General features: G+C 39.1%; 1 protein-coding gene and 1 long non-coding RNA gene across 8 annotated transcripts; one reads left to right on the plus strand and one right to left on the minus strand.

The window, feature by feature from the left end:
• Nucleotides 1-260: 260 nt before the first annotated feature.
• Nucleotides 261-18,594, minus strand: gw (gawky). Of its 7 annotated transcripts, XM_015982859.2 has the most exons (14): nucleotides 18,441-18,594; nucleotides 12,786-13,422; nucleotides 12,610-12,729; nucleotides 12,296-12,552; nucleotides 11,496-12,243; nucleotides 10,549-10,865; nucleotides 10,274-10,496; nucleotides 9,711-10,207; nucleotides 9,518-9,660; nucleotides 9,156-9,309; nucleotides 8,884-9,101; nucleotides 8,596-8,833; nucleotides 8,431-8,550; nucleotides 261-8,382 (listed from the first exon to the last, which is right to left on the minus strand). In XM_015982859.2, exons 2-14 carry the CDS (start codon nucleotides 13,381-13,383, stop codon nucleotides 8,074-8,076), a joined length of 3,942 nt encoding a protein of 1,313 aa, XP_015838345.1. In that variant the 5' UTR covers nucleotides 13,384-13,422; nucleotides 18,441-18,594; the 3' UTR covers nucleotides 261-8,073. The 7 variants fall into 7 exon arrangements, with proteins under 7 accessions (XP_015838345.1, XP_015838346.1, XP_015838344.1 ...); XM_015982860.2 differs by having other exon boundaries at nucleotides 9,711-10,496; nucleotides 10,549-10,838; nucleotides 11,550-12,243; XM_015982858.2 differs by having other exon boundaries at nucleotides 9,711-10,496; nucleotides 11,550-12,243.
• LOC135266456 (uncharacterized) lies at nucleotides 14,335-14,804 on the plus strand. Its single transcript, XR_010334504.1, has 2 exons — nucleotides 14,335-14,471; nucleotides 14,523-14,804. It is a non-coding gene; the product is annotated as an uncharacterized LOC135266456 (long non-coding RNA).
• Nucleotides 18,595-18,644: the final 50 nt, after the last annotated feature.

Genomic DNA, 18,644 nt, shown 5'->3' on the forward strand with positions numbered 1-18,644 from the left:
ACTTTTATTTCACGCCTTCCCAACAAATCAAACCACTCTACGTTTTGACACACTCGCTTCGTTCGCGCCATTTCCTGATCCTCCTTTAAGTTTCCTCCAAAATGAGTTTTGCGACAGCAGTTGATTTTTGTTATAATAATAAATCCACAGTAGGATAATAAATGCACAGTAAATATTTCAAATTTTGTTACATTCCTGCAAAGAAATAATTTCTGCTGAAAATAAAATCGGGGATGGGGGTGGGTAAAATGAACGAGAAGTACATTTAAGACAACCTTTATTACTGAATGCATACTGGTCAATTGGGTTACAAGTACAGAGCATAACAACTTGTAAGTTGTTTAAAAGCACTTACATAACCTAACTTAACCTAGGTGCCCTGCTGCACTGCATAGTTTTGTGGTAGACACATGATTGGACTCGTATAGGCATCAAAATAACCATCAAAATTTAGAATAATATACATCATAAAGAAACAGTGCAGTCGGGTTTATGACTTTTTTTGTCGTTTTTAGTAACGTTTATACAGTTTTTTTTTCAAATTTTTCTTCCTACAACATACAATTGAGTTCTTATTAAATAATTATCTTATTGAAATGTATTATACGTTATTATTTGGGGGTGTAGTACACATCAGATTTGATTTTCTTAATTTTGTCTAAGTTTATTTGATATCACCGTGACATTTTGGCCTGGTCCCTGAGTTTACCCTCCCAATATCGGACATGAAACTAATGTCGACTTGTTAGAGATTCACACGTTTTTCGTTTCTCCTTGTCTTACGAAGAAGTTAATCAGATCAGACCCAGCCGACCGCACAACTACCGTTGTCCGAATTTTAAATGGATAAAAGACCGTTATAAATGTCTGAAAGACGCGTTAAGCCTATAGTGTCGATTTGTACAGCGACGATGAGGATGTACATCGTTGCCGCCCGATGAGTGTTACAACGAGAATACGTTTGCTCTTTAATTTCTTCTACTACGAACGATAGTGATGTTAGATAAGGTACCTCAGATGCGATAATTTGTATCATAAAATTGTCAGCATATCACATATTTTCAAACGGTCAACAGAAAAATAAATTCAAATATTGCCTTATTCGATAACTACTACCTTAGCACTAATTACAGCTCTTACAGAACAAAAATAAATCATCTACTTTAAATAACACAACCATAATAAGGTGCAGGTATACGTTTTGTTAAAGACTCAGTCGTCGAAGCGAGTCGCTAAAAATAAAGGAACTCTCTTGCACTCTTGGAAGATTGGAAGGCTTTCATATTCATCAATTAATCTAATAACGCCAAATCATAACACGCTCAACGATTGCTATTAGTACTTTGTGATTGTTCAAATATCTCACGAAACTTGCACTACTTTCAACAACAAACTCAACATTACATAATAAATTATCATAAAAAATGCTACAAGAATGGAATAACTGTTCAGGCATTATGTTGGACTAGAAGTTTAGAGGAGGGAACTTGTTTAGGCCATTATTTTCTCTAAATCAATCGAAATCGTCATGTGATGCTATTTGGTAACGCAAGATTGAATCGAAACGGAAACGACAATTTGAGATTAACTAAAAATGAACACACTTAATCGTAGTCTTAACCGATACCCATTACCTAACCTAAGTGAGAAAAAAAAATCGAAACGAAAAACAAACGAACGTCGTCGCCACGCGTTGGTGGTGTCAGGAGCAAGAACCGGCGAGCGGCCATTTTCGTTTTTTACAAATCCGTAATACTATGTTACTTAGATATATAATAACACATTTCCTAAGCCTATAATTAAGTAATTCATTATATACTATGAAATTATAACAATTGTACAGTTTTTCAGCCAATATATACACACTATATATTGCATTCATTTTCTTTTAATATAAGTTAATATACACAGCAGGTAAGCGTATACGGTTCGCGAAGCGACCGCCGTGAGCAAAGTTCTAAGCAAAATTTTGGCACGTTTCAAGTAAAATTTGGGTCGTTTTTGGTACGGATTGATCAAACCGAGAATTTTGTATCGTTCCTGTGACAAACGGCTATTGCAGGGAGATTCACACACGAAATAAAGCTATAACAGTAAGAGCACCTTTTGAATATGGACCGAGTGTTCTCTCAAAATTGATACTTAACCTGTGCAAAAGTCTTAAGTTAATTTTCGAACGTTAAAGCGGCCCGAGGGCCGCTTTAATCACCTGGTATTCCTACAGTCTTCTGGCCATCGAATGGCTAACCCGATACCCTAACCTATCTACATCTAGAAAAACGAAACAATTAAAACTAGACAGAGAGCACACTTTTGTCATTGTTAAGGCAAATCGTTTTTTTGATTCTTCATACAAATCGATCCGAAACGCAACCAAACTAAGTTGCGCGAAATTTAGACAATTTGGAACCAAAGGAATGTACATTTGCTTAACAGTACGTTCACTATAGCCTAGGAAAAACTGACGATATTCTAAACCTGAGAAAGAGGGCCTAACGATCATCTACTACCCCACAACTACCTACACCTAGCGCACACCAGGCGACTCACCGTCGGCGTGCTCGGGCACCCCCGTGTCGTCGATTAGTAGCTCAACACAGCATATGTTACATTATTAACCTACGTACGAGTAAAACTCTGATTAAATAGGACATACATAAGTTCATTATCTTTTTACAGTTGGCAGTTCCAGCTAGCTTAATCTCTCACCGAGATCGTCAACTAAATAACAGTCGAGGTCCCGCACGACCCTCACAAACGTACTTAAGCCTGAACTGTACTCAGAACGTCCGCAAAATTGGATTTTTAACAAAAGTAACCAACAAAATGCTCTCTTTGCAATTGTACATTCTTCCTAAATTCACTCACTACCTCACAGGTCAGCTGTATTTCATTTCAAGTATTTGTAACCGAGTTTAGACGGGTTAAAAAGTCGATTTAATTTGTTCTATTAATATACTAATTTACAGAAATTTGAAAAAATTTGTTAGTAAAAAAAACTCAATTTTTAGCCATTTTATTTATTCATTAATGTTTTTTTGATTTCTTGTATATGACTTAGTTAATACTATATTTTTTTCATGCCATTAAGATTATTACGCTGTTTACCCTGTTATAACTTGGTTACAAATATTTAAATCGAGATAAGAACTGATCTGGAGGTAATAAGTGAGCCTAGGAACAAAAAAACGGTTTTGTGTATAATTTTTGTTAAAAATTGAGCCGGTGAGCCGAGTACAGTTCAAGCTTAACTCACTCCGTCCCGACAGCCGACCGAAACGCTTGCGCAGGTCACACCAGACATCGATATCGATTTTATGCAAACAATCAAAAAACACATTATGTAACTTCAACTTCATTTCAATAGTAGGGCTAATTGTTTTACTATTCTGCGTGAATTTGTACAGTGGGGCTATGACCTTTGAAATTGGAAATGTACACAATCGTCGAATCGCCCTATAATTAGTAAAACCCTGTCGAAAAGTCAGGCCCAAGATCAATTGCACATTAATAGGCACTTGTAGAGTTTGTGCTAACGCTAATTTGGCTCCTATCATAAAAACAAAAGTCGCGATCGGGTCAAGGTACCTAACTACTAAATAAAAATAAAAAGCACTACGACACTATCACAACCTTAGCTGGAAGATTTTGGCGGAAATTCTAGACGAAAGAAATTTAAATATGACAATATGACACTCGACGTCTTTGGTATTCAGTGAAATAATCATCAACGGGATGGCAAGATGCGTGCAGCAAAGTTAAACAAACAAACAAACAAACAAAACGAGTATCCGATCGAGAGACTGCACTTAAATAAAAAAATAACATATCCACTAGAAACGAAAGCGTACGGTAAAATAATACTTGGAAAAGGAAAAGTATTGCACGTTGTGACGCCACAACTATAATGTAATACTAAGTTATTGACTAAATGCTGCCTTGTCTACGCTTAAGTAACGTTGTTTAAGTAAACTAACTTATCTATACCCACCAACCATTACGACTTAGATCAGACATTTAATTGTTTTATTTTTTTGTTCGCCTGATCGGCGATTGTTACTCCTGACACCGGGCGCAATCACGCAACGACCACGCTTCAAATCGCCCGAATACCTTTGTTTCGTTCACAATTATTATTATTATTGAAGCTCAGGTCTGTTAAGACATTTATACGAATTTTTACGGGAAAAATTCGAGACCGGGCAGGTCACGTGCTCGTCGTGTATAAATAACAATAAGTCAAAGAGGCACATCGTTTGGTATTATCAAATATGGTGAACATCGCGACTATATGATACCTACAAGCGAAAGCGTGATGAACATTACGTGTGATTCAACAACAAGATACTGGCCATCATATTTGAAAATTTTGACTATTTTATTGCCGATTTGTGTTTTCAAAAATATTTTCTTCTTTTGGCAGACTTCGTGTGACCTTGTGAATGTTGCAATAGAGGAATGTCATCGTCGAAACTAAATTTGTTACAATGTCTCATCACGTTGGCATTTTTTTCTTTTCATATGTTATTGATATGGCTCAAACAAAAACTCACAAGTCGTTGTTAGTAGTGTAGTAACTTGCGAGCGTTAAAAGGGGAGAAACATTCCAAATTTTGCATCGACACATTACAATAAAACTTTGGCATTTCGTAAGTCTTAATAAATACACAATTAATAACAAACAGCCACCTGGATAAAACGTTACTATAATATATGTTTATATATTGCCAACGCCTCAATTTTCCGGTTCTTTTTCGTCGATCCGGGCGGTGCGAAATGATAATTGAACTCCGGTTATAACCGCCCCGATCCGGGAATTATTAAGCTCAATAAACATCCTTACAGCTACCGAACACCAAAAAATTTACCCTACACTAAGGCAGATATGCCGACTATGTTTTTACCATATAATGTTCATATAATATATTCTTTAATTAATATATAAGATATATAGTTTCAGTGGCGACAATGATTAAATATATACTTGAAACACAAGTGGCACTTTGATCACAAATACTGTAAACCTAAATCAAATACTTCTTTCCTTCTACACATTTTTGTTGTTTTGTTTGTGAGTGATTCAATTTTTCGATTGGCGTTTTACATGTAAGTAGATCCGTGTGTGTGTGTGTATGTGTGTCAATTTGGTTGAATCCGAAAATTCCGGTCACGTGACAGCCTGAATGGCCACAGGTTAGTTCATGTTATTGTGCAGAAACCTAGTCTACCGTATGACCTTAAGCTGAGCTTAACCTATGTATTTTTTTGTTTTTTTTTTCATGTATTAAATAAACAACACTAAAACTACTTTTCTGAAGGTACACAATATCAGACATAGAATATTTGAAAAAACCGCTGGCGCGGTTCGCGTTAATGCACACTCGATATAAAGTAAGTAAATCACAATACGACTCGGGCGTTATTTTTTTGCCGTTTTTTCCAAAATTTTTTAAAACTTACGCCTACGTTTATTCAAAAATACCCTATTCAACTGGTTAAATAAAAATAAAAACAATTCTCTATAGCTTTTGGTACATTATTATACTATAAGTATTACTTTAGTCTAATTTAGTTGACTTGTACCACCATCATTGCCGTTCATATTCTGACTTGATTTATGGCATTTCGGTTCAGATTTTTACACACCTAGGTTAAAAAAAAGTTTCTGTCGTCGAGGAGAAAGGGGTACATTATTTAACGACTGTTGCGAAAAATTCTCCTGTCTGTAACATTCAGAGTCGGTTGTCAAATATTTATAATACACAACATGAAAGAATACCCTACTACCAAACTCTTAATTCTAATTAATATCGTAATACCTAACTTCTAATACATTCATTATACTAAATTGGCAATAAGATACTAGATTTTTTAGAAATTCTATTGGAACTTACAACGTATAGGCTCGTCCGAGAGGTCCAAATAAAGCGTCTTTTCATTTCTCAAGTTTTATATAAATTAAAGCAAGTGAAATCGCACCTCCCGAAAAGTAGCCCAATTTTTGCACCATTTATCTAGTCATCAACCATTTATCAAGTCACCCCGATCCCCACCAAAAACCCAACAACGAAATTAAAACCCTGACTTAATTGATCCTGCATTTCTCAGTAATTATTGTTTACGATATGACTTAGTTTAATCGAATCGAATAAAACCGGGACATGACCGACTTGATCAATGATAAACAACCGTTTAAAAGCTAACCGAAGCTTTCTCGAACAAAACGATTTTTTTTTGGGTTTTTTCAATTATTTTTAAAAATTAAAAAGCCACTTAAGAGTCACAGCACAGTTGTGTACATAAAAAACATATGTTAGTCAATGCATCGAACCTGTAAAGATATCTAAAGTGAACCATGCCGAGACGTTCCGAGCTAACCCGAAACATTCCGGTGTTTGGAGCAATTTAAGTGAAGTATATCAGAGATTTGAGCACTGACAGTAGCGCCCTCTTATCACCACGTCCACTAAATAAATGCACTTGTCATCAAAGATCTTAAATGATTTTTTGTTTGTTCAGTCTTCTCTTTTGTTTAATTTAAGGTAACATTGCTGGACAATAATACGTTCATTATAAATAAAAAAGTCGGACTAGAATGTGAGTCGAAATTTTGATGGCGCAAAGGTCGGAGAGAGGGCGCCACTGCCGTCTCTAGACTCAGAATGGCTCATCCCTCACCATTCATACTGTTAGCTATAGATGAATCAATATCTCATGAACACCACGTTAACACAATATGTGATTGAACATGTTTCATTTTGGCTCCGAATGGTGGCGCTTCCCACGAGCGACCGTTCGGATGACCGATCCGAAACAAAAAAATCACAGTAAATGGACTAATATTACAACATATCCAAGTCTATGGCTAACATACATACAGTACACAGAATACAGTAATATATAGGTATATAATAAACTTTATAATTAGAACGATATATATTATCCGCTATTATTATATTGTGTTTATTACTAAATTTATTTAAGAATACTTATAGCGTGCAGTCTAAGAACTGATTGTGTGGTGTTATTTCAGCTTACGGTCTATTCACGACCGGCTTAATTCATAACAATATTACATAAATGATTAATTTGTATGTGTATTTTTGATATAAGGAATTGGAGATCACAGGTTTTGTGGGGTTAACAAATTAACAGCACCTTCTTTACACACATCTTACTCTCACACCAATTGATCGTTAATTGAGATGACCGGAAAACAAATGCCACACGCCAAGACCTGTGTAAAGAACGGACATACCACACTGGGAAACAAACACATACAAACAACTTAGGTACGTTAAATTATTAAAAACAACATTAATATACAATAGTTAATAATATAGGAAAAAAATATCTAAATGTGAGAGAACAAATCAAATACATACAGTACACCTTAAATAATTCAATCTTCTTTTAATTTTTGTTTTTAAATACACGAATAATGAGTTTGGTCGCGTACATATATATTATCTTTTTTCTCATATATATATAATTAACCTTGCTCGGGACTAGTTCGGGTTACGTCTAAAAATGAAATGTCACATTAAGTGCGTTTAGAAACTTGAGCGCCATCAGTGGAAAACAAGAAAACGCCGCCTCACAGTCACAATTGGAATAATGTTACGATTAATTTAAGTAACAAGTGTTGACGTATTTTTTTGCAATTTTTCTCCAAATTTTAATACTTTATTTGCTAATAATTCTCTTTTACAAACAATTCTTGCATCACAAACATACACAATTACTCCACTTCTTCTCAATTAAATAATAAATAAATAATAAAAAATGGCAACTCTCATTTAATTTCAATTTTAAGATAAAACAAAAGGTATTCACGACCGGTCCTTGTGTACATCTGTGAAACTCATTAAATCATAAAGCAATCCTAAAAACAACAACCGTCGTAAAAATTAAAAATTACATTAAATAACAATAAAGGTGGAATAATACAATTCGTGTTTTCCGACATCTTACAAAAATCAATCAAGTTAAAAACGTTTAAAACTTACATCATCAACACCCAATATAATGTGTGAAGTCAGTGTCAGTCGTTTTTTTTTTTTTGTATTTTGTTTACATTGACTCACCGCCGAGGAGGTCGCCGGGAAGAAACGAGTTTAGGCTCGAGGGTGTAGCACGTGCCGGATCAGTCGTATCCAAGGTGGTGCTACCCCATAGACTAGCTGATGATTGACTGTTTGACCAGCCAGTACTCCAGGTGTCGCTCCCTGTACTGGGCTGCTTGGTGGAACCTCTCCACGCTCCCGATGAACTCTGTTGACTTGCAACTTGTTGCAGCAGAGCATTGGCGTCCCATTCTGACGGATTCTCCGCCAAAATCGTCGTATTACCGAGCACGCAATTGTTTAAGGCAGTTTGAGCCTGTAATCGCACCATTACCCCCACAAACCTACCCTTTAATCAACTTACTTTAGTAGCTTCTTCACGTGTCGAGTATTTGGCAAGAGCGAAACCTTGATGCAGGTAAAGGTGGAAACTTTGCAATGGGCCGTGTTGCATACACAGTGTGCGTAGAGTCGACCCGTCAATCTGTTACATTCGATTAAGCGCAAAAAATCACCTAGTTAACGTTACCTGAGCGGTCAAATTGCGCAGGAGAAGCCACGGAGACCCGCCCCAACTTCCAGAGCCCCGTTGGCCGCCGCCCCACGACGCCGCCGACGACCAGCCATTGACCAGGGCTCCACCTTTGGCGGACAGACCTGGTGGCGGGCCGCGACTTTTCGGAGCCGCCCATAATTCGGACGTGACAGCTGTGGTCGGATTCAACTCACCTAGACCACTCTTCGATGACGGCAACTTATTCTGAGGACTAAACGCGACAGTGAAATGAACGAAGCGAGTTAGTTGGTTTGTTCGAACCTAGTGAACGCGCTCGATGTCGACGACGGCGGATTGAAACTCCAAGTCGACGAGCTGAGACTTAAAGGCTGGATTGTGTCGCCGGCCGGGGGGCTCTTGTTATTCGGATTCATTTGGAACAGTTCGGTGTCTTTTATGGTGGCGATTGAGAGTGACGAACGCACTACTGAACCGGGAGTAATACTGGGATCGTCTTCGATCGATTTTATTTGATTACCCTGGAATTTTGCGCGGGATTAGATAATGTGTTAGTTTTGGGCCGGTTTTTGTACCTTCCAGGGCTTTCCAGGTTCAAATTCAGGTACTAAATCAGACAAGGATGGTTGAGTAGGCGTAGGCCACTGTGCGTCTTTACCATCGTTTGATGAATCGCCGCCGCCGGATTCTGGCCAACCACCGTCGCCAGTTCGGCCGCTAGACCAAGGACTTTTGCTCCATTAGTTTAGGTTTAAGCAAAATCAACGATTTTTTTCACTCGAATTTGACTCATAACGTATTGATAATCACGCAACCATCATTAATTGGATCCGTTGTTTATAATCATTGAAATTTTAACTTTACAGGATTTGGTTCATATTTAATGTATTTGTAGCAAGATTTGTTTAATAAAAAAAAAAAAAAACAGACTACTCACCCATCGGGTTGGGTCAACCCTAGTGGATTCATGTTAGGTGAGGTAGCCAAAGGTTTTGACGATGAACCTGGGGCACGACTAAACTCTCCACCTTCTTCTTTATCCTTATTGATCCATTGGTTAAGCCTCGATTGACTCTGATTCTGTAAAAAACCACTCCCGTATCACATACGCAATTTTTTGCTCAACTCACCACTTGATCCTTAATCCCCAAATCGGCGAAATTGCTCTGTAGGGCATTAATCGAGTCATGCATCGGTGCAGCCGTCTTGAACAAATCCGACTGTCCCCCACCGATACTTCCATGGTTTTGTTGTTTGACATAGATGGCTTGTTGTGCAGCAATCTGATTTTGCAAATTCGTAATCTGTTGTTTAGTCTTCGTAATCAACACCGAACACTGCAAGAGTGCACTGTTCGGCTTCCCGTTGATGCATTGCGACTGTGCAACCGACTGTTGTGTCATCAACTGTTGAAGTGTCTTAATCTGTTGCAACAATTGATTCAAGAGAATCAAAGTTTGCGGTGCCAACGGTTGATTGAGAATTTGATGATTAAGATAACCAGCTTGCACGGCCATCTGTATTTGTTGTACGAGCATTCGTAATTGTTGAGTTGAGGGTTGCGATTGGGGTTGAAGATTGCGTCCGGCCGCCGAAACAGCACCAAAACCTTGCGAACCGCCGCCGCCTTGTGTCAACATTTTGTGTACTCCAGCAGGCGAGATGTTATTAATGAGTGAATTATTTGGCCCACCTGAACTGTTCATGTTATTGAGGAGGTTCGGGGCGTTGTTGCCCTGCGGGAACGACATTTGGCCTGGGGGTCCAGACGGGAAACGCTGACCCGGGAACTGCTGATGGTCGTAGTGGTCGTCGTGGCGGTTTCGCCAGCCGTCCGGATTACGCGAACCCAGGATTTCAAGAGCGTCTTCGTAGTTCATGTCGCCGCGGCGAAGCGCCGTCTCGACGTCCTCTTTCTATTAAAAAAAAATCGCAATATAAAACAACAACAATTTTTTAAGCACTGACTTTGTAGCCCATATCCATCAACATTCGGAAACACTTAGAGTTCCAGATCATTTCTTTCGTGAGATTTTGCTTGGGTCCTTTGTTGTGGCCCCAGTCGATTTCGTTGTCGCCCCATAGATGGGTCCCGGCCATTTTCTGTTTGTTCCAACCGCCCACGGATTCGTCCCATCCCGGTCCGGTTTCGTCCCATGAACCATTTCGCCCATGACACCACACTGAACCGTCTGGTTTTATACGGGACTGAGCCATTCCAGGTGGACCAGCGGTGCTACCGCGTCCCATACTTGCCCCTGTGGGCAGATCTTTCCAGTGAGAGCCTATTGTAGGTGAAAAGTTGGATGAGTGCAAGTGTGATTATGATCAGTGTGTGTCTGCGGTGTTAATCTCGTGTGGAAATGTCAAAGAAAAATTAAACAAAATTAAAATCATGATTAGTCTAATTACCCCTCGACGATTCCGCTCTCTAGCACAAGAAATATTTACATTATGTCTTGCCCAAAAAACACGCAAACAATTCTATTTGAATTCAAACGTAAGCTCTAAAATCCCCAATTTTTTTCATTATTACGTGACTCAGTGTTGACGCGTTCTATTTATATTCAAACAACAACCATGTTTATTTCTTTAAGACATTACAATAGCCAAATTTAGAACCTGATGGACCTCGAGGAATTTTAAACCGCTTAAAATAAATTTGATGTCACACAAATCTCATATCAAATATTATGAAACAAAGTTATCTTCCTTTTGTTTCTCATTGCACAAGCAAAAGACAAATTTTCCTCAATTCTCAAACCTTACGTAAACATTTAAAACAAAAATGCATTTGCCACTTGTACCTTATCTAATTATATCAAGTGCATGACTCAATTTTTGCGTGTAATTTCGACAAGAATAACAAACCAATCAAAAATATAAAATAAATAAGTGCAATTCCGCTACGCTACCTTGCTGAGGGTTGCCCCAGAGCGAAGTACCGTCATCATAATTGGGCATATTACGTCTTTGTGTCGGCGGCGATGGTTCTTCCCATCCGGCCCCATTTCCAGGTCCCACCGGCATTTTATTCTGATGATGAATATGTTGTGTCCCTGTATGCGGTCCCGCTTGTCCCCAGAACGCATCAGCGGCTCCAGCACCATTCAGTCTTCCGGTGATTCCTCTCGGATCGCCTCTCATATCACTTCCAGCCAGTCTCATTTGTTCTCTCGGATCTAACAAACGCATCGGATCCGAACTTCCGGCTCGCATATCTCGCAAATCTGGACGCATATCGCGCGGATCAATGCCTCCAGTTGCACGTGGATCGGTGGCAGTGCGCGGATCGCCCCAGCCAGGGTTTCCAGCCGCTGCGCCCCATTCGGACTCTTTTTTCGGACCGCCCCACATACCGCCACTATTGGCAGTATTGCCCCATTGTTGCTGGCCTGAGGGGACACCGGTCCATACGTTTGAACTGTCGGCGTCGTCGTCTTCGCCCCAGGTACCGCCAATGTTGGTCGAGGGGGTGTGACCCCATGGGGTTTTCTGTTGGGGCTGTGGAGGCGGCTGACCGCCGTTACGCAAATTGGCTTCCCATAGTTCGGTGCCGTTGTTGATTGCTGGCTTCCAAGGAGGTGGAGCTGAACCGTCCATCTTCATCGAGGGTTCGGGACTGCCGGGGATGTCCCAGTTCGTGTCTTGATTCACATGTTGCTGTACGAAATGATTAGTTAAATTTATTTCGCAAAAAATTAAAAATACGTACGCCTCCCCAACCGTCTTGGCTGAAGATGGCTTCTCTCATGTTGTTGAGTTGTTCAAGTTGTTGTTTGGTTGAAGTGGTCGTGTTGGGTTGGGCGGTGGGATTGGGTGGTTTAGCTGAAGATGTCGAAGTTGTAGGTTGGGGTCCATTGTTGGTTGTTGGTGGTTTTGCACCTGGTTGACCCCAACTGGAATTGTTTGGTTGTGAGGCGGGTGTTTGTTGTTGTCCATTCGAATTCAGGTTAGAATTGGCCTTGTTGGCTATTTGAATAAAAAATTAATACTTTTTGTATCGGTTTTAATTGATCAAATTTTTACCATCTTGCGTAGGTCCCTGGCTTGAGGTCGGTGGTCGATTAGCGTTATTGTTCCATTGCTGAGTGCCTGTATTGTTTTGATTAGCGGGATTGGCTGTTCCCCAGCCGCTCGAAGTGTTAGCTATATTACGGAATGAATTCGTTTAAAATGAATAAAATGATTTAGGGGTTTGTTACCGTTATTATTACTGGCCTGTTGTGAGGGTGGGGTGCCCCAGCCAGAAGTGCCGGTGCTGAGCGAACTTTCGCCACCGCCTCTTAATCTCAGAGGCGGCGTATGATTATCGCTTGTGCGCTGAACGTGGGGCTCACGGCACATTTCGTCGTCGTCGCAGTGTTCGTCGTTGTTATCGCAGCTAGTGAGGTTCTTCAGTGCATTGAGGTCGAGTACTTCGAGGTCATCAGACTTTTGGTTGGGAATGTCTCGTCCGAGGGGTAAAGCACCAAACTTACATACTAACTTATCGCTATTATTGTGGGCGACCTTGCAGTGGTCTTTACGTTGTATTTTTGGTACGGTAACAGAGTTCAGAAGACAGTTTTCGGTCACAGATTGCATTCTAATATTAGAGTTGCCGTTTAAACGGCAACTTGAGCCGTTTATCACAGATGTGGCGCCTTTAGCGGCGATGGGTTGGCTCGGGGGGTCGGCTCGACCCCCCCAAGCTGCCCGAGCGACTTGTACTGGGGGTGCGCTGCCCCTCATGGCTGACACTTGAGGCACTTGGTAGGTAGGAAATGTAGACTTCGGCTCGGAGGGGGTGGGGGCGCGCATCGTCACTAGTGCTCCATATCAGTCTGGCCAGCCAGAGATCTGCAAAACACCAACACTTCAACTCTTCCACACATTTTGAAAAAATCACGAAAAATAGTTCCGTTTCTGGCCGACAACGCTTACTTTCAACTACGTTTCTAGCTGACAATGTTCGAAAAAAAGCCAAAAATATTGATATTTTTGCACTAATTTAGCCAGTTTTCGACTTGCAACTTGGGCGATTTCTGTGTTTTAATAAAATGTTGGGAGAAATATTGTTTAAAAGAAAAACCAAAAATACCCTTTTCCACCGAATTTGGTGATTCCACTGACAGAATTTTTGATTAAATTTTACCAAAAAATGTGTTAGAAAGAAGGAAAAAAATGTGTTCAAATATAATTAACTTTTTGCTCACTTTTTTGAATTTTTCGGCAAAAGTGCAGGGTCTTGAATTGTGTTTTATACATATTTCCACGATTTTTGCTGTGTACTCTTTCGTTTTTAGAATTATTTTGACAAAACTGTCATTTTGACGTCATTCACAATTTAAATCAAGCGTTCAAATTTCATAGGTGACTTGATGAACAGCCATTTCTGAACAGTACGTACTTTTAACTCCGACAACGCCATTCTTGACCAGTTTAGGCGAATTTTTGGCTGATTTTGGACGAAATTTTGCAATTAATAAAACAAAATCAAAAAATTAAATCCAGGGATCGGTAAAAACACCACCCTTATTTAGAATAAAGACCGCCATCTTATCTTATTCAAATAAACGTCAAACATACCAACCTCCGATAATAAAGTGAAAGAAAATCAAAAAATGAAATAGAAAACGCCACTACCCACTTTAGCGAGCGGTAGAGATGCACGAAATGCGACAACCACCTACATTTCAGTATCTCTGCGGTTTAATTTTAGAAATGAAAGATTATTTTGACGCATTGTGTAAGCAATGCACGAGTAGGCGTCGGATTACTCGAAAATTTCAATTACCAACATTGGGAGAACTAAATTAAAATGTCATTTTGATAAATTGTTGCTGGTCGTAAAAAATCGATAAGAATAGCCAAGTATCCACCAAATTGTAACACAAAGTGAGCGCAAAGTATAAAATACGTGACGTCATTCGAGCGAATTGTTTATCCAATCATTTCAGATAATTGCGGACGATTAAAAAAATGTTACAATAAATGCAAAAACTTACACACAAATATGGACGCCCGTGGAACAACTAGCCAAGTTGGTAGAGGGGAGCATGAGAACGCTTGAGAAACATCACCCAAGTCATATCGAATTATTATCCAATAAATACGCACTAAACTGTAACGCGTTCACAGTTGAAAAGTTGGTGATTTATCACACGAACAAATGAGAATACTAAATATCACAATTATTTCAATAATTTGGCGTTAAATACTTGTATTATACGGGCACCACAGATTTGTTTATTGATCCGCAATTACGTGGCAGGGCTACCTTCACTCGGCTCGAATCGTTCGCGATCGCGACGGTTCGGCTTTTGGAAAGCGTGCAGTACGGAAGGTGATTTCGATAACAATCGGGAGGCATCCAGCAGGGGGGTACATCAAGGGGCCACCACCACTATTGCAAAACCTGATCGTGTCTTCGCAGAATACAACGTAAATAAAAACAAACCTGGCGGCCAATGAACGGTGGCGACACCGTTACTATTATTATTAATGTTAAACGCGCTGAGAAAATGCACCCTTTTTGCGGGACTGATAACAGTGATAGCGCATCGGAGACGGAATCCGAGCTAACTGTTTATGGTCGACGGCGACGACGCCGTCGCCGCCGCCGCCGCCGACGCGCGCCCTGACCCAATTTACACAACTAGGGAAAAGGGATAAGGTCAGGTCGGACGAAGGGTACGCAAGGCCGAAACTGTTGTGACCTTAACTCGGGAACGGATTAAATGGGTCAGGACGACGTGGGGAGGAAGTCATCATCACGTACGGACGGAACTAGGCCCCGTTTACGTCAATTAAGGCGCAAAATGACACTTTTCTCCCTCTCAATAAAATAATTTTGGCCCCATCAGGATTAACTTAATTGTAACTCCATCATTCCTCATCGGAGGATTTCTATCAAACAACAAAAAATTCAAATTGTTTCAGTTTAATTTGTTTTTTCTCAAAATAAATTAATAGTGGTTTAAGGAAAAGCTGAGAGCTTTACTAATAGAGCCCTTCCAAGAGAAATGTACCTGACATTTTCAAAATAATTTTAGTAATATAATCTTTCAAAATACATGAATTTCTCGGGTGCTGATAATCAAAATGAATTAAAAGTTCCTATGATAAAAACATTGGTTAAGCCTTTTTTCACGAGATATAGCTCTTAAAAGTTAAATTTTCAAGTTAAGCTTTTGGTGCTCCAGATCATATTTTTCTAACTTTAGTTAGCGGAAACGACAGCACTTGGAACATTAAACGAATAACTGTTGAAAAAAATCAACAATTGATGTCCTATGATGTACAAAACAATTAAAAACTGACATCATAGGAAACAAAAGAGCAAAAATCCATACCCTTGCTAAGGAAAACAAAAAAAAATGTCAAAATTAAGTTGCTTCAAAAAATACGAAAAAATTCGCTTCGTCGAAAATTGTGTTACTTGACGTTTTTCAAGCCTTTAGTTTTTTTTTAAATTTGTTAAAACAAATTATGAATGGTTTATGCACTTTTTTTATGGATGTTGGCTTAAAAATTAATAAAGTAAGTTTGTTCCCGAAAATTTTCCTAAAAATTACAACTTTTTAAATAAGTTTTTAGCCTGTTTTTTTATAAGTTGAAAGAAGTCCTTAATTACTTTTTTGAACCAAAATCTAACTTTTTTACGATTTTTTTTTGTATTTATGAGCGTTCGAGCTACTAGTTTTCAACAATTATTTCGTAAAATTTTGAAAATTTATTAAATTACGCCAAAACTGCTCGATGAATTTGCATTTTTGGAGTGTTTAAGCACATTTCAGAGTTTCTGAGTTAGTTATTTTTTCTAAAAATTCTGCTAGAATCAGAAAATTAAACTGAAATTGATATTATTTTAGCAGTAGTTTCACTAGACTCATGAACCAGAAACTTATTAATCTTGCAAAATCTTGTCAAAAGACGCATAAATATCTCAAAAATAAATCAAAATTGATAGTATTTAGACCTTGTCACTGCACTGAGCTCGTTTTTAACTGAAAATCGGTTAAAAATAAAGCTAAACATGGAAAAATTGTTTTATTTTCACCATGATAACGAAAAAAATTTAAAGTTTTTTTGTGTCCCGTCCGTTATCAATTCATATTTTTTCCTGCTCTATTTAAAATTTCATAAATGTGGCTCTAATTCTAGGTTGCGAACAGTTTGACTGGTACTCGGTGTCTATAAAGAAAATATCACTTCTGATGAAAATAAAAAAAAAATAAAAACTTGTGTAGTGTCCCGTCCGTTAAAATGGAATGGCTTTATATTTTCAACCTATCGCATTATCTCTTAGAATAAATAAAATTAAATTAAATTAAACAAATCACGAGGGTGATGGCCCTATTAGCCCCCCTTGATACGCCAGAAATCACGCACTTCCTTGTTCCAACCAAGAAGAGCCTTCGATAACTGTTCTGGATGTGCTAATTGAGAGGTTAACAAACCGCATGGTTTTTTCCGCACCATGGTTTTATGAAATTAAACTTCTCGGGTGGATGACGACACTTTTTTATTACTTTATTATATTTTCCCAAGGTGTTTAACCCGTGCAAGATATTCATACCGATCGATAATAATTGGCAAAAACGCGATTTCGTTAATACGTTCAAAAATAGCTCATTTGAATATTTATAAAACCGGATTTTTTCAATATTGTAACAGCAGGTCAACAAATTGTTGTAATAACTTGACTATTTTAACATAATTGAATTTAAAAGATTTGAAACTCGTTAGGGCGTTGTTACACAAACAACCATAAATTATGCACTTTGTGTGTATTTAAAGTTTATTGCGTTTAATAACAGTAAATTTACAACTTAATGTAACACTTCACTTGCAGGAAACAGGGAAAAATTTCTAGGAACTTTCTTGCAATTTTTATTATTGTCGCTAATTCCAGGCAAGAAACAGGGACATAAATTATAAGCGGCGCTTATTCGCATAAACAGGCCTTTTTCTCGAGCACACGTCCTCCATTTGTGTTAATAACGATAAACATTTAAATAATGGCCAAGATAATGCAAGTAGAAGGTTTCAGGATTGTCCAACAAATAAATAGATAACGAGTACACAAATTGTGCAATTTTAAAAACAGTATTACTTATTAAAAAAATGTGTAATAAATAAAAGGACGAAAGACAAAAGAGCATGTCCAAGATTCCAGGACCGTATTGAACTTTTTTAACAGTGGATTTTGATGGAATCATGTGAGGAAACCTGGGAAAATCTCCGTGAATTGTTCCCATTTTCGCCATCTGTCATTGTCAGCCTCTTTCTGAATGAAACCGTGTAACCTTGAGGCTCAATCAGCGCCCGACTCTTGTTACAAAGCACGCAACTCAAATATCCCCTTTATTTACAAATAAATAATTCCCTCTCCGATTGTATTAATAGTACTAGGGCCAGTAAACGCTTAATCGCAAAATCGCGGGTGGCGGTCCTGGGGGCGCCTTTGGCCCCCGTCCAGCGACCTGTGACGGTAACAAGCGTTCCGACGCCAACGACACACAATCAAAAGTGTTTTCCATCCGTGAGCCTGGCAACAGTACAGCTTTATAAGTAAGTCCGGAGCTCGTACTCATGCTCAATCAAGGTCGCATATTTGCGAAGAACGGCGCTCCGCCCGCGAGCCAACCCAACTAGACACTAAAAAGATACATTCACTCGCTCCCATTGCATAAATCCCAATCTGGGGAATGTTGTGGCGGCGCGCCGTGCGCACCAAAACAACGCGGCCTCGCGCCCGGCAGCCCCCTTCTCGCCCGAACGTGTTTTGCATTTTCGGTAAGACGCCATTTGGCGGTGCACCACAAGCGGACAAGTGCCACCCGAACGGGAAAACTAGCAAACTGTGTACTCACCTATCCGTAAAAGTCTTTTAATTAAAAAATTCGCACAAATATCACTCGAAATCACACAGATTCAGCTTGAAATTCTCGTCAAACATCTAAATGACCGTCGAAGCATGACGCCATTTTTAAGTCTATTTCTGTTATTGGGCCGCGCGCATGCGTCGGCCCGGCGACCGCTTCCGGCCGTTCGAATTTTCGCGCCACTTGGAGGCA

The sequence above is a fragment of the Tribolium castaneum genome, chromosome 6 (assembly GCF_031307605.1).
Source record: "Tribolium castaneum strain GA2 chromosome 6, icTriCast1.1, whole genome shotgun sequence".
Lineage (NCBI taxonomy): Eukaryota > Metazoa > Arthropoda > Insecta > Coleoptera > Tenebrionidae > Tribolium > Tribolium castaneum.